We start from the raw sequence: 15,452 nt of genomic DNA, 5'->3' as shown, positions 1-15,452 counted from the left end.
TTTGGATCACGGAATTACAGAAATAACTTTAGATCTCACAGCAGGAAAGGGTTATAAGATCAGTAATTCATCTATATTATTTGACAAATATGTTTTTAACTTATATAATCTAATAAACAGCTAACAAAGATTTTTGACTATTATTTGTTGATTTTTTATTTTTATAAATAAGACCAGTACTATGAAGACTCCAACATATTGTGCTTATTTTTGTAGATAAGAAAAGATTTAAAATGAAAATACAAACACTTCATTCTTTTATTTTTTACATTTTTTTATTTCTTTTACTTATATACTAAATTTTTAAAAACTTGTGACATTTTCCAATAGTCTATACTTAGACATCTGCCTCGTTCCTTGAAAAAAAGCGAACATATAAGATGTCATGGGAGTGGAATCCTGCCTCAACTCTATCCAAATCACACTGATCTGGAGGGTCAAACGTCAACGTGGTTTCGCCTAGTTGACTTTTCTTGGTACCCTGAACGAATATCGATTTACCTCTGACCTAAAAGATAAGAACATTGCTTTAACTGACAAGTATTAACAGGTTGATGAGGAATGTAGTAAAAAATTGTCTTTTAACTCCAGAAAAATTTGTTAAAATATCTTTGTATTATAATCAGATAACATAGAAAAATATTTTTGGGGCATAAACGTGCCAGTTTTGTTTCTTATCAAACAAATAGAAAAAATCGATAAGATTTTTTCTTCTAATCCTGCTTGTAACTTTTTTTGGGATATCGTATTGCAAAAATAGCTTAAGAGGATTTGTCAGTTCTTTGATTATCTACCGAAGAGTGCTATTGTCGGACCATCTACCACCTATTTCTTGCAAAGTGATTGTGCAAACAAGTGTGAAAATGTTGTTTAAAATTCAAAGTTTTGCAACTTTATTAACATCTCTAATTTTTCAATGATTTTTATCTAACATTCAAAAAGATGTCATGAAACGATTTATTACTTTAAAATTTAGCTTCTTTTAACCTAACAGCGATACTGGATCAAAGTTTAAAAGTCAGTTCTATTAAAGATACGAAGAACTTTAATGTTGGGGAAAAAAGAACTTTCGTTTTAATTTTGACTTTAATGTTTTATATAGTTCAATTTGCAATACAAAATAATGATTACAACTCTGAAATCTTGTATTTCAGCAATTTGCAACCAATTTTACTTAATAGAGAACATTTTAGCATAATCAAAAACATAACAGTTGAAATTTAAACATATTTTTAATAATAGTTATCAGGAAATTAGTGTTTATTATGATTGCCTAAAAATTGATTCGCTGTTTTAACTCAAAAAAAATTCTCTTTCTCCTACTACTACTACTGCAAAACATTTTTTGTTAATTCCATGTAAATTAATAGTTCTTATACACATTACCAATAAAAAAAAAAGTACTGAACATAAACACTGTGATGTGCTTAACATTTTTCGGACGATAATTTATCGGAAGAATTGACGGAAAAGAACCTTTATTCAAGATGCTTTTCTGAACAGCGTATCTTTTTTAAGACCGTTACTTTCTGTTACCACTCTGTAGCCGCTTATTCTTGATATAATTTTAAAACGAATGACTTAGAAATGTTAGAAAGGATGCAGAGGAAAATGTATTTCCAAAAAATAATTAAAATTGAGTGATTTTCTGTAAATACCGCACTGGTGAAAATTTTGCAAGTATAAATATGTAGCTGAATTTTTGCAAAACGCGTTGTTTTGCATATAAGACACGACCAATACACGACACACTGAAGAAAAGACGCTGAAAAAAAAGTGTTACTTGAATCGTAAAAGAATTGAAAACGTAGGAATAGATAATCATCAATCAATTGGAAAGGTGCTCTGCGAGAATATGCTAGTTGCCTGTTTTTTTTTAAAAACATTTAAAAAAAAAAAATTTAATAAAGTAAATTGTTTATTCATTTGATTTATACTCACACCTAATACATTAATGTTTAATAAATAAAAATATTTGTGACAAATGACTTACAAACTGTAAGATAAGATGAAGTAATTGATTTTACTATGTTCGGCCTGCTCACAGTAGAGTAGGTAAGAGCCGCGGTCACAAAATAGTATGACGCTGGGGGTTCTAAATCACTTTGGTAACTGTGACTTTTTTTTAAATTTTTTTATTTTAGAATCGGTTAAAAGAAAAAAAGATAAAATTTATAAACTTAAAAATCTGTGGCATCATGTAGTGGAGAGAAAACCAGAAGTAAGTCATGAGAGGCGTGGTGAAGGGGAGAATCAAGCAAAATCCACTCCTGTTACGCTTTGTATCAAGGTCAAGGAAAAATTCTTGCAAGCCAATGTTATTTAAATGAATGGAAGCACTTTTTTGGTTGACATGCATTACACATAACTCTCACATATATCTAAGCTCAGGTGCCACGATCAAATAACCAGTAGAAAACTGGTGGAAAATTTAAATATTAAAATCAATAAATAAATAGGGAAAGCTAGCAAGAGATAGCAAGAGCAAGCGACCTATAAGAAATAGAGATAGCAACAGATAGCAAGAGCAAGCGACCTAAAAATAAACGTTCGAGAAGATTGAATGTAGGGACGTGAGTTGGCACTCTTAGATGTCTGCGTTAATATGATTTCGCAATGCTCATGTGCACTCACTGGTAGAAAAACAAAATGGGGAATTATTTTGTTAAACGAATTTGAGTTTTACCTACACATAACACAAGACTTGATAGTTCTCGAAAATGATCAAGTTTTCTGATGTGAGGACTTCTTTAGGTGTTTCTTGGTTAAGGACCAAAACGGTAAAAACGTACGTTCACACATACATACATACATATATATACTAGTGGGGCTTCGCTTCCCTGCGCTCTCCGCGTGCCAACCCCCTACTGTTCTAACTCAAAAGGAGAGCCCTTAAATTTTATCTGATAGTGGGGAAAGGTTGATGCCCACAATTTTGTGAGGAAGTAAAGTTTTTAATCTACATTGTTAAGCATTAGTTACATATCAATCAGTAAATTTTCTCACCACGCAGAAGGTAGTATTGTGGTACGTTTAAAGTTTTTTTTAAAACTCTTCGTTATGTTTAAAGAAAAAAGTGATACATCAATTTTTTATTGATTAAATTTTCAACAACGAAAAGTTTTAATTACTCTAATCACATGTAAAACCTACTTATATGAGACTCTTATTAAATCTTTTTTTTCTAGGCGTACCAATATTTTGTCAATGGCTTGGACAGTAATTGCATCTGTATTACTAACAAAAGGTATGACCAGTCAAAGAACTTTCCGTTTACCTTTAGATTTAGATAATATCGATAGTGTATTTTTAGAATTTAAAAAAAAAAAAAAAAATTAAGGGAAGTTGATTTAAATATATGGGACGAGGCTTCCATGATTCCGAAAAAATCTCTAGAAATCGTTGATAGTACGTTAAGAGACTTGTGTAATACAAAACTCTGCTTTGGTAATAAATTAATAGAATTAGGAGGAGATTTTTGACAAATCTTCCTAGTTATAAAAAATGGTAATAGAACCACGATAATAGAAGAAACTATTAAATTATCATTTTTATGGAAGTATTTCAAAATTTTAAGATTACAAAATGAAATTCGTTCTAGTGATAAAGACTTCTCAACATTATTGTTAAGATTTGGAGAAAGGAACACAGAAACGATTAACATTTCTAAATCCTGGATAACAGATGATGTCTGTACTAAAATACTTAATATTAACAACAACTGTTTTGATAATAATGTAATACTAACTTTACATGGTAAATATACTTTTTGCTTGAACAATAAAATTTTAAGTAAATTAAATGGAGGGACAAAGACAAATCAGATGATAATATTTATAAAAATTTTCCCGTAAATGTTAAACAATATTTGTAAAGGCTTGCCACCTCATAAACTTCAATTATAAATAGGTACAACGGTAATGTTAACTCGAAATTTGAGTATATCAGACGGATTATGTAACGCTACACGATTGCGAATTACTAAATTGTCTAAGTATAACACAGAAGGCAAAATAGTTACGGGAAAAAAAGTTGGTAATAAAGTTTTTCTTAAAATACTTTATTATTAACCTTTATTTTATAAAGAAAACAATTCCCATTAGTCGTAGCATTTGCTATGACTATAAACAAGTCTCAAGGTCAAAGTTTTGATAATGTAGGATTATACTTGAAAAAACCTCTTTTTTCTCATGGTCAAGTATACATAGCTTTATCGAGATGCAAAAATAAAAATGGACATTTTCATTCAAATCGATAGAGAAAACATTTTAGATATTAAAAATATAATTTGAAAATAAATTTCTGATCATGAAATTAGTGTATCTAATAATAACAATATCATTTTGATACTCCAATATGTATGGACAAAATTTATCACTTAATATGACATCCCATAAATCTATATTATGTTGTAGCAATTGTATTAATTTGACCAATTTTAACATTAATTTAAAACAGAATAGGAATAGACCTAAGTCTTTCTCGTTTGATAGGGTTTAATAAGTTGACACATAAAAGAAGTCATCTTAATGCGAAACTTTCACGGTTTGCAATAATGATAAACTAAATGTAATTATAATTTTTGTATGTATTGGTATTATTCATTCGTATATAAAATAATATAATACATACACATAAAAAATTTACTTGTAGTTTATCATAAATGCTAACAAAAAAAAGCTCAACGCACCAAGATTTTTCTACTTACAAAGAAATGGAAATACAATTGATATAAATTGATTTTTCGTCGTATTGAGTTGCATAAATTTAATGGTTTTATATTATTTGTATGTATAAAGTCCATCTATTTACCTCCTTGGTGCTGTGAAAAAATGGATAAAAACAAAATATATTGTAAGAAACAAAACATGTTCTTATTGGTTAACATTCTTCGCAAATAAACATTTTTACGGTACAAAAATATATATGACGTATTATTTTTATGATGTATTAAACTACATTTTTTTTAAAAGACTCTGAGTAAAACATGAATGACTTAATAATCTTAATATTTCTAATATAAATGGTTTTATATGGTGGAACGTTGCTTGGAATGCCCCACACAGTCAACTATATAATATAACAGTTAACTTTGATATTCAATATATAATAATAATAATGATGATTTGCGCAATGACGCCCTATAACTCAACTATGACTTTGAATTTATCTTGACGATCAGATAAATCGTGTCGATAAAACAGTTTTGTCTTAAAGTAATTCAACATTAAAGCAGATTAAAAATAATAGACTCATCCAAATACGACACGTATACGTCTGTATACACATCAAGTTCCAAGGAATACGATAAATACGATGTCATCCACGGTCTCTAAATAAAGTGTGGCAGACGGCGGGGAGGGCGGTGGGGGTCACGAAGAAATGGGCAGGGGGCTGCGGGGAGTTTAGGAAAAAACTGCGATATGTGAAAATAAGGGAAAAAATGACAAGTTTTCACCTTATTTTATGGAGGGGCGGTGGGGGGCTGTGGGGGGTTGTGTGGAATGCCCCATCGAGATTACTATATAGTATAGGAAAAAAAAAATATATATATGTATATTATATCTACAGTCAACATTTAGTGTTTTGCATACTTCTATTGCCTACTCATAGTATGTTTCTGTGTGCAGTGTACACGTATATAATGTATACAAGCACATTTTTATGTGTGTGTAACTAATGTACAGAATTATGGATGAAACCATGAAAGTGTACATGTATAATAACTGTTTGTATATGTACTTTCTACTATTAATGTGCAAGTGTGTACATGCTTGCTTGCGCGTATATGTATAGAATATAGTAGTTGATATTAATTCTATATTAATTTTTAATCATTACTATATTGTCTCTTTAATTAAGTACATTATTAAGTAATTCTTGCATGTATGGCAGATCAATGCAGATAGCCGGTATTGATTGAACGGGTTTTTATAATATGGTGTGATCTCCAAATGTGACGTAATACGCCGTATTTTTAAAAGGAAGCAAAGTAGAACAATAATAACAAATTTCACACGTTCCTGAATGTGCAACAAATACCGTGCCACACGAAAAAAGAGGCGTTGAGTTATAATAAGACATAACCGTAAATTTCAGTGTTTTATGTTTCTCTACAAAATAGAAGTAGAAATCTTTGGGAAAAATTTTAGCATATTTGCGAATTGATTAAAAATATGTTGGACATATTTCTTGTTTTTTACCCAACAATAACCTTAAAAATCATTTTAAAAAGTTCCAAAGCCTTTTATACATGACATAATTACAGGTAAAACATAAATATACTGCCATGAATCGTAGAAAAAACATATTAAATTTACATGTATTTATGAACCTTGTATTTTACAGTATACATGTGATTCCTTAATACATGCGCGAACTTCGTTATTACCGGGGGACTTAGAGTCTCACACGCTAGTTTTTGACACTTAAGCTAATGTAACATATATTACACAACATCAACTGTCTTCAGTGAAATAATTTGGCAAATGTAGTAGTCATCTTAACGCTAATAAAAAAAATTAACTAACATAACTCTTATAGGTATAGAGTAAGGCTATATACAGTTTTTTTGTAGTTATACTTTTATAGGCGCGTTCTGCCCTAGGAAGTAAATCAACGATTTCAGATTCGTGACCTTGAGAAAAAGTATAACAAAAGTGAATTTTGTTTGGTTCTTCCCCTTTTCCCCGCCCTTCTTGACGTACATCCAGTTCTCAGTTCTTCTATACCTTCTAATATTATCGCACCACACTGTAACACACATTTTAAATTTTGCTTATTTTTTTTTTTTACTGATCTCTCTAAATGAAAAAAAAAAAAAAAAAAAAAAAAACCGTTTTTTAAAAGATGTAAATTCACGACCTCTCACAGACTGAGCAAGCTTCTGATCAACTCTGCTGTAAGTAGGCTCGATACTTGAAACCTGATTACTTCGTTTTTTCTCACATTTTGTAACTTCCAACAGTGTATAAAAAGATATTAATCTGAAAATTATTTTTTATAAACCAAGGAATATTTTTTCCTCAAGGCACAACAAACTCCAGGTAAAAAATAATTGTGGCTTGAGTTTAAAATATGAAAAAGGGATAAATGAGGGTTACGGGGTTGTGTATTCCTTAAATATGTATAGTTTTATAGCGCACGGTGGCTCGTTCGGCTAGGTCGTAGATTAGCACGCGGGAGACCGTGGTTCAATTTCCGGCCATAGTACGACTTTTCCGGGCAAGTACCCCTGTGATTTTTTACATGTGCTTTTTTACCACGCAATGCTCCTCGAGAAGGGTTGAGGCGACCTTCTCGCAGCAAAAATTGCCTATTTCCCCCTCCCCCCCTTCCAGCAAGGGGAGGCCTCCCATCCCTCTTTCCTTCTGTCTCTAAAGTGCTAAGTGCCTATAGCAGTGCCCTTACTAAAGGAGCCGGACGTAGAGCACTCTAATATAAATGAAAAAAAAAAAAAAAAAAAAAAAAATGTATAGTTTTGATAAAGCCTGAAATAAAAAAATTAAGTTGTTAATTTTTCCATAGCATAGGATCCCCAAGTTCATAATGCAAACAACATTTTTTCGCATTCTAAAAAACCAAAAGAAATTTAATTCAATTCTTGGATACTGTACAAAATGTGAGACCTAATCTGAGCAGGCCCCTGATCTACTTTGCTGTAAGTGGGCCCGATAATTGAAACCCAACTACTTCATTTTTTCTTACAGTTCGTAATTTATTTTTGATGTAAATCCTCATTTTTTGTGTATTTATTCATTTAGTCTCATACGACATGTAATAGACAAGTTATTTAATAAAATAAATTTTTTTTGGTACATGTTTTTTTCAAAAATTCAGAAAAAAGTATATAAATCAGCAGAACAGCTTTTATATGTATTAATAAACATTTATTTATGTATGATTAATACTTTACTTTTAACATTAATGTATTTATTATTGTTTGCACATTTTAACATTTTCCAGAATTTTTATATAAAAAAAAAAAGAACTTTCGTACTGTATAAATACAGTAATTCTTGTTTATTGCGTTTTCTTCTTTGACAAGTTTTTCTTTGTAATTGAGAACAAAAGTCAGGAAGGTGAGAGAAGCGTGAATATAGGCAACAACGCTAAAAATAATTATTTTTCATCATACTGCGCCGAAAAAAGGACCTTTCGTCCCGCTTTGCAGGACCAAAATTCGTTCTCTCGACGCAGAATTGATAAAAAATAGAATACGCACCACGTTCGGAGGTTATAAAATGTCCTGGATTTCACGTTATCAACCCTCAGCTCTGTCTCGGGCGTTAATTCACATATAATCTTTGACATTTTTAACCTCCCTCAATAGGTGCGTAATATTTTATTTCTTCTATGGAATGAGTTTACATACAAGCTTTTACGCATACTTGACCTCTTTTTTTTTTGTTTTAATAAAAAAAAAAAGAGTTATAGATCCACTTAAAAATGAAACGAATTTATCTAAAATTAATTTTTCACACAAACAAAACTTTCGAGGTTCATACAGATCTCAAAAATATAATTTTATATGATTTTTTTATAAGGGTACATGTAAAATTGCAAAATTTTAAAATCCAACATGTGAAAGATGGTATGATTGATCGATCTGCAATTTTTTTTGGGCATTTCTTATGGTATTTTGAGTATACTTTTAATACTTCAATTATATTTGTCTGAAAAACCTATGTGTAATGAATATCCTAAAGGAACATTATTCACTGGCATTTACTACCTTGCTATCAAAGAAAAAGGTACTTAATGATGGTTTGTCTTATTTTCTAAGTTACAGTAATATTTTAGATACTAAAAATGAATTAGGAATAAGTATGTGAACATATATGATAAATGTGAGCGTGACGTTACAAATGTAATCAGCGTAGGCAGTAGGAAGTAGTTTTGAAATCAACGGAAGATTCGATGAAATCCTACAGTCTTGTACTGGCTAGTCTCTATATTCTTTATATTGTATTGTGCGATAATATGTTGTTTATAATGTCAACTTATTAAGTATTAAAATATTAATTATAACCATACTCAATCAACACAGGTATACTTATTTATACGATATTTGCACCACCATTGTTTACAATAAAGTTTCGTAAAAGGTATACTTATATTTATAATTATATTATCTGCCATATGATTCTACAGAAAAATAACTTGAAACTTGAGTACCCAAGCACTCACTGTCCACTGATTTTTTTCTATACAAGTACAAAGTATATGTAGTCATACATGGAATCTTAATAAACGAGCGCGCAGTGGCTCAGTCAGCCAGGTTGTGGAATGGATCAAGGCCCGTGCGACTTTTCAGGCAAGGACCTCTGTGATTTTTCGGCACGACTGATACTCAGGAGTGCTGTATATTATTGCCAGAGCAAAAAGTGTAATTACTTTTAAAACTTATTGTTTTTCTGTAAAATAATGTTTTAGTTAAGAAAAAATTGCGATCGTGGACCTCAGCGTCAGGGGTGTATGTATATATGTATGGGCGTAATCAAGTTTTTTGATTAACTTATGCAGTCTTTATTGGATTGGGCTGAAATTTGACAAATAGCTTCGTCTTTTATGTCTTACGTGATGGCTTAAGATCCCTAAGGTTTTCTCTTTTGAAAAAAAATGGCAGTCGTTTTGAGATGGTATTTTCAGTAAAAAAAAATAGTTTTTTAACTATAACTTTAAAACATGATATTTTTAAGATTCAATGTAAACCACAAAACTGTAGCTATATTTTAAATACAACTTTTTTTTATTCCAAATTTTCGTCCAGGATGTAACCCAAACATTCTGTGAGCCAAAAAGTGCTCCAAAATCACAAAAACGTAGTTTTTTCTTATTTGAATTATTTGTTGTGTACTTTAAATTATGATATTGAACGAAAAAGTTGTGGATTCTATTGAAATACATTTTTTTTGCGTAAAACATATTTACCTAGGATGTACCACACGAGGTAAGACTTACGTTACAAGGGCCGAAAGTGCCTGTTAAATAAAGAAAAAGTCGTTTTCCCCTATCCAAATTTTTTTTTTTGCACAAGAGGTAATACATTAAACTTGATGGTTGAAGGTCTCGTCAAAACACAACTTTTTTGTATCATAACATTTAGTAATGATGTTGAATTTGGGCTATAAATCATAAAAATGCCAAAAAATTGCAGAGTTATCGTTTTTCTCCACCTAACTTACTTACGTTTTTTTTTATTAACATTTCAGATTATAAAATGACCGTTAAACTCATAGATCTTAAAAAGTATAACTTTTTTGTAACGAAAATGTATATCTGTAGAATATAATTAACGCCATAAATCGCAAGAATCAATCTCTGAAGGTATACTTAATAAAATATATTAATTAATTTTTAGAAAAAATAATTAATTTTAATTGTTCAACAAGTCCGTTAAGAAGTTCTAAGAAATGAGTTTTTTTTCAGAAAACTTATGAAATTTATAAAAAAACTACCTTTAAAAAAAAAGTATAAAGTTATGCAAGTTTGAGGTTATTGTCTCTGAAGGTAGTCATATTCAATTATAATAAGTAATTTTTGAAAAAGAATAATTTTGATCATACAGCTAATCCCCTGAGAAATTCTAAGAAATGAATTTTTATCAGAAAAGTTATGAAATCTACAAAAAAAACTACCTTTAAAAAAAAGTATAAAGTTATGCAAGTTTGCGGTTATTGTCTCTGAAGGTATTTATAATCAATTATAAAAAATTAATTGCAAATATAAAACATAATTTATTATAAAATTAATTTAAAAAAATTATAACACCTATAAGGCAAGAACAAATTCTGTTTTTCCAATTTAAATGAAGAAATTTTTAATATCATCTAAGCAGGAGAAAGCAGTGAAATCTAAAATTAATAGACAAATTTGAAGATAAATCAAATTAAAATATTTCAGTATATAACAAAATAACTATCACATAATTGATTTTTTATCAAAAAAACTTTCTTCACGAAAAAAACTTAAAAGATTAAAGACAGCAAATAAAATTTTTTAAGTAAATTGTATTTTTCGTTTTTAAACAAAATGATGAAATGCGAGAAATATTTTTTGCACGTATATTTTATAACTTTCTAAGACCGAAAACCATATTATTTATATACATTCTGTATACTAATAATACAGTTTTTGGTCTTAGGAAGTAATGAAATCAACAAAAAAATTCAAGTTTTTCTTTTGTGATTAGTAGTAATTTAATTGAATATAATACAATCATAAAAAATTTATTTCCGAGATAAAAAATAATTGATTATAATATATATTTAAAAAATTTTAAATCCCATAAATCGAGACTGAATTCAGTTTTTTTAATTGCAATACAGATATTTTTAATACCATCTTTGGCATTAGAAAGCAGTGAAATCCAAAATTAATAGACAAATTTGAAGATAAATCAAATTCAAATATTTCAGAATATAACAAAATAATATATTCTTTAACAAAAAAAATTTCTTTACGAATAACTGAACTGATTAAGGAAAGCAAAACATTTTTTACGTACACTGTATTTCCGTTTTCAAATGAAATGATGAAATGCGAAAATTTTTTTTTGCATACATAGATTCCGTATACTAATAATACAGTTTTTTGTCTTGGGAAGTAATAAAATCATTAAAAAAAATTTAAGTTTTTCTTTTGTAACTAGTAGTAATTTAAATAAATATTATCAACCACTGGAATAACACGGTTATATCTAACATTACTCGTGAAGGATATTATATTGAATAATATAGTACGTATTACATAACTTGCCGGGACTGATTTTTGAGTTTTTTAATGAACAATCAATACCAAGTTTTTACGGATAACAGATTGTATAAAACAATTTTTTCGTATATTTCTAATTAGTTGATTATAAAGTCAATAGTTAATCACCAACCAAAAAAAAAATATTTTATTTAAATGTTATAATAAGTTATTTCAATTTGCTCCTAAAGCTTGCGTTTCGTTGAATGTACAGAAGGACAAATTCTTTGTAAAAAAACAAATAGAAAAGTAAAAATTTAATTTGTACCCTGGTAGACAATTGACCATTTTGTAAGCATTTATAAAACGTTTTTTCTAGCCTTTTTCCAGAATTTTATATTTTGACAAAATAGCTGTAAAATGTTGGAAAAAGGTTGGAAAAAACATTATATGAAATTTGAAAAAATGGTTGATTTCTATCAGGGTACGCACTTTTTTTTGTCCATTTATTTTACGAATCATTGATTGACTTATAAGCAGTATTGAAATGTTATCTAAAATTTCTTTTAAAATTGTTATGATTTAGCAAAAAAATTATTAATAAACAAATTTATACTAAATGCACCTTTAAAGATACTTTATAAAATTAATAAACTAATAAATGATTAATAGTTGTACAAAAAATTATCTATTACTGTTAATATGTAACATCTAGAACTCGAAAATCAGTCCCGGCAAGTTATGTAATACGTACTTCATTATTCAATATAGTATCATTCACGAGTAATGTTAGATATAACCGTGTTATTCCAGTGGTTGATTATATTCAATAAAATTACTACTAGTTACAAAAGAAAAACTTGAATTTTTTTTGTTGATTTCATTACTTCCCAAGACCAAAAACTGTATTATTAGTATACGGAATGTATGTATGCAAAAAAAAAATTTTCGCATTTTATCATTTCATTTAAAAACGGAAATACAGTGTACGTAAAAAATGTTTTGCTTTCTTTAATCTGTTCAGTTATTCGTGAAGAAATTTTTTTTGTTAAAGAATATATTATTTTGTTATATTCTGAAATATCTGAATTTGATTTATCTTCAAATTTGTCTATTAATTTTGGATTTCACTGCTTTCTAATGCCAAAGATGGTATTAAAAATATCTGTATTGCAATTAAAAAAACTGAATTTATTCTCGATTTATGGGATTTATAATTTTTTGAATATATATTATAATCAATTATTTTTTATCCCGGAAATAAATTTTTTATGATTGTATTATATTCAATTAAATTACTACTAATTACAAAAGAAAAACTTGAATTTTTTTGTTGATTTCATTACTTCCTAAGACCAAAAACTGTATTATTAGTATACAGAATGTATACAAATAATATGGTTTTCGGTCTTAGAAAATTATAAAATATACGTGCAAAGGATATTTCTCGCATTTCATCATTTTGCTTAAAAACGAAAAATACAATTTACTTGAAAAATTTTCTTTGCTGTCTATAATCTTTTTAGTTTTTTTCGTGAAGAAAGTTTTTTTAATAAAAAATCAATTATGTGATAGTTATTTTGTTATATACTGAAATATTTTAATTTTATTAATCTTCAAATTTGTCTATTAATTTTAGATTTCACTGCTTTCTCCTGCTAAGATGATATTAAAAATTTCTTCATTTAAATTGAAAAAACAGAATTCGTTCTTGCCTTATGAGTGTTATAATTTTTTTTAGTTAATATTATGATTAATTATGTTTCATATTTGCAATTAATTTTTTATAATTTATTATAAATACCTTTAGACACAATTACCTCAAACTTGCATAACTTTATACTTTTTTTTAAAGGTAGTTTTTTTTATATTATAATTAACGCCATAAATCGCATGAATCGATGAAATACTAGCTTTTTCAGAATAAATACAAATAAGATCGATAATTATTGTGTTCTAAGGCTTTTTTTCTCTCCATCATGTAGGAATATGTACATTTTTTTACCAACCCTACACCAAACAGTACCAATTTTTTATACAGTGTGGTAAAAACAGTAATATATTCCCTCGTATCAGTCAGTCGTGCCTTAAATGCAAAAATGCAGTTTTTGCATAAGCTGAGCCGCTTGTTCACATGTTTTTTCTTACCACGAAATGCTCCTTGAGGAGCGTTGAGGCAACCATCTCGCAGCAAAAATTGCCGTATGTCTTCCTACCCCCCTCCAGTAATGAAAGGCCTCCCATCCCTTTCCTTATTCCTTTCCCAAACCCTAAATGTCCACAGTAGTAACTTCATCAAAGGACCAGTTTTGTGCTTGCTCTAGTTGGATACGCACCAGATGCGAACCCTATTTCCCCTACCGAGAGCACACCCAACCCTCAAAGTAGCCCAGGATAACAAAATTAGTTTTATATGATCTTAACAGTACCGATAAAGAAAGAATCGAATAATTAACAAAGTATTCTCAGCTATTTTTGCAATGTAATGACCCACAAAAAATTATAAATGAAATTCGAAGAAATAAATTGGTCAATTTTAACTAATTATTAAATAATAAAAAACGCTAGAACGGTTTCGCCATAATATTATTTTTTTTTTTTTTGTGTTTCTATCATAATAGGAAAAATTTCAACTATTTATGTCGCAGTCACACAAATTTCTTATTGAACATTTTTTGTGATTTCATTCACCTGCCTGTTAGTTTTTTGATGACATCAACATCAGGCACATTAATCACACTCTATTATAAGAAATTCGACTGTTTAATATTTTTTCTACTCCGAAAAAAAAAAAACATCCTTAGAGTCTGTTTGATTTTAATTTTATAATATTACATGCAATGCAAAAAATTCTTTAAACATAAGTAAACAGAAAGACAAAAAAAAATTTTCGATACTTACAAAGACCTTAATTGTCTCTTTGTCAAATTCCGTGCAATCAAACTCCTTCCGATAAGACTCCTATTACAAAAACACAATTTTGTTAAATTTTAAAGAAAAATCTTATACAAGTTGATGTTTGTAACTGCAGTTTTCGAATGACCATACCTCGTTACTTGTAGGTAAAGGGCGAGAATCTTTGCTGTGTTTTAGATCTAACTGCCTCGACTCTTCAGTAGAGTTGCTAAGAGACAAGGTTGAACGAGCCTCACGGCCAGAGTCAACGGAGCCATTTTCTCTACGATTTTCTTCGACTCTGAAATTATACGCCATCCTATATTTCTCCAACTCATCATCGGACATTTTGCTACAACTACTACTATATAACTGCGTAGGTGCTAGATGACAAGTCTCACGAGCAACTGACGAACAACATAATGGCTTCTAGTTTGCTGCTGTACGCGTAGCATTCATGACATCACTAACGTTTATAATTGATACCTGTTATCTTGCCTACTCAAAATTACCAAGGTTCACTTTGTTAATGATACCTGCTAGTGTGAGCTTAGGTATGTTCTTTGTTCTAGAAAAATGTCTAGTAAAACTGTCTCCTTATTTTTGCTGTTGAACAAAACTTCTTTTTTTCAAGACAAAGACTTAAACGACCTTACTAGATTTCATACCTTTAATAATTACTGTTGAAAAATCTGTTGGTAACAGACTAACATGGAATCACTTACATGGAGATCAATAGAAAAGTTATAAAAGTAATATAACAGATACTTCTTCAATGGACGTACATTAACTCGATTCTCTAAAGATAATTTTGCGAGAGTCTAGAAGGAGCTATGTCTCCTTGGTGAAAGACATCAATGTCA

The 15,452-nt window shown here is 29.1% G+C and overlaps 1 protein-coding gene across 1 annotated transcript; it reads right to left on the bottom strand.

Moving 5' to 3' along the window:
• Nucleotides 1–255: 255 nt before the first annotated feature.
• Nucleotides 256–14,999, bottom strand: LOC149375206 (uncharacterized). Its single transcript, XM_089590064.1, has 3 exons — nt 14,743–14,999; nt 14,596–14,655; nt 256–508 (listed from the first exon to the last, which is right to left on the bottom strand). Exons 1-3 carry the CDS (start codon nt 14,935–14,937, stop codon nt 338–340), a joined length of 426 nt encoding a protein of 141 aa, XP_089446190.1. The 5' UTR covers nt 14,938–14,999; the 3' UTR covers nt 256–337.
• Between the last annotated feature and the right edge of the window lie 453 nt (nt 15,000–15,452).

This window comes from Copidosoma floridanum, unplaced genomic scaffold, assembly GCF_036245765.1.
Source record: "Copidosoma floridanum isolate Cflo_tuat_1 unplaced genomic scaffold, Cflo_Japanese_pri ptg000011l, whole genome shotgun sequence".
NCBI classification, from domain to species: Eukaryota; Metazoa; Arthropoda; class Insecta; order Hymenoptera; family Encyrtidae; genus Copidosoma; species Copidosoma floridanum.
The sequence above is the reverse complement of the archived record's forward strand: the minus strand, read 5'-3'. Positions and strand labels throughout refer to the sequence as shown.

Excerpts from the sequence above, each read along its gene's own strand:
- LOC149375206 (XM_089590064.1), bottom strand. The coding sequence starts at position 14,937 with ATGTCCGATGATGAGTTGGAGAAATATAGGATGGCGTATAATTTCAGA. Across the intron at positions 14,656-14,742 it reads CTTTACCTACAAGTAACGAG|GAGTCTTATCGGAAGGAGTT; the intron begins GTATGGTCATTC and ends TTTTTGTAATAG. Across the intron at positions 509-14,595 it reads AAGAGACAATTAAGGTCTTT|GTCAGAGGTAAATCGATATT; the intron begins GTAAGTATCGAA and ends CTTATCTTTTAG.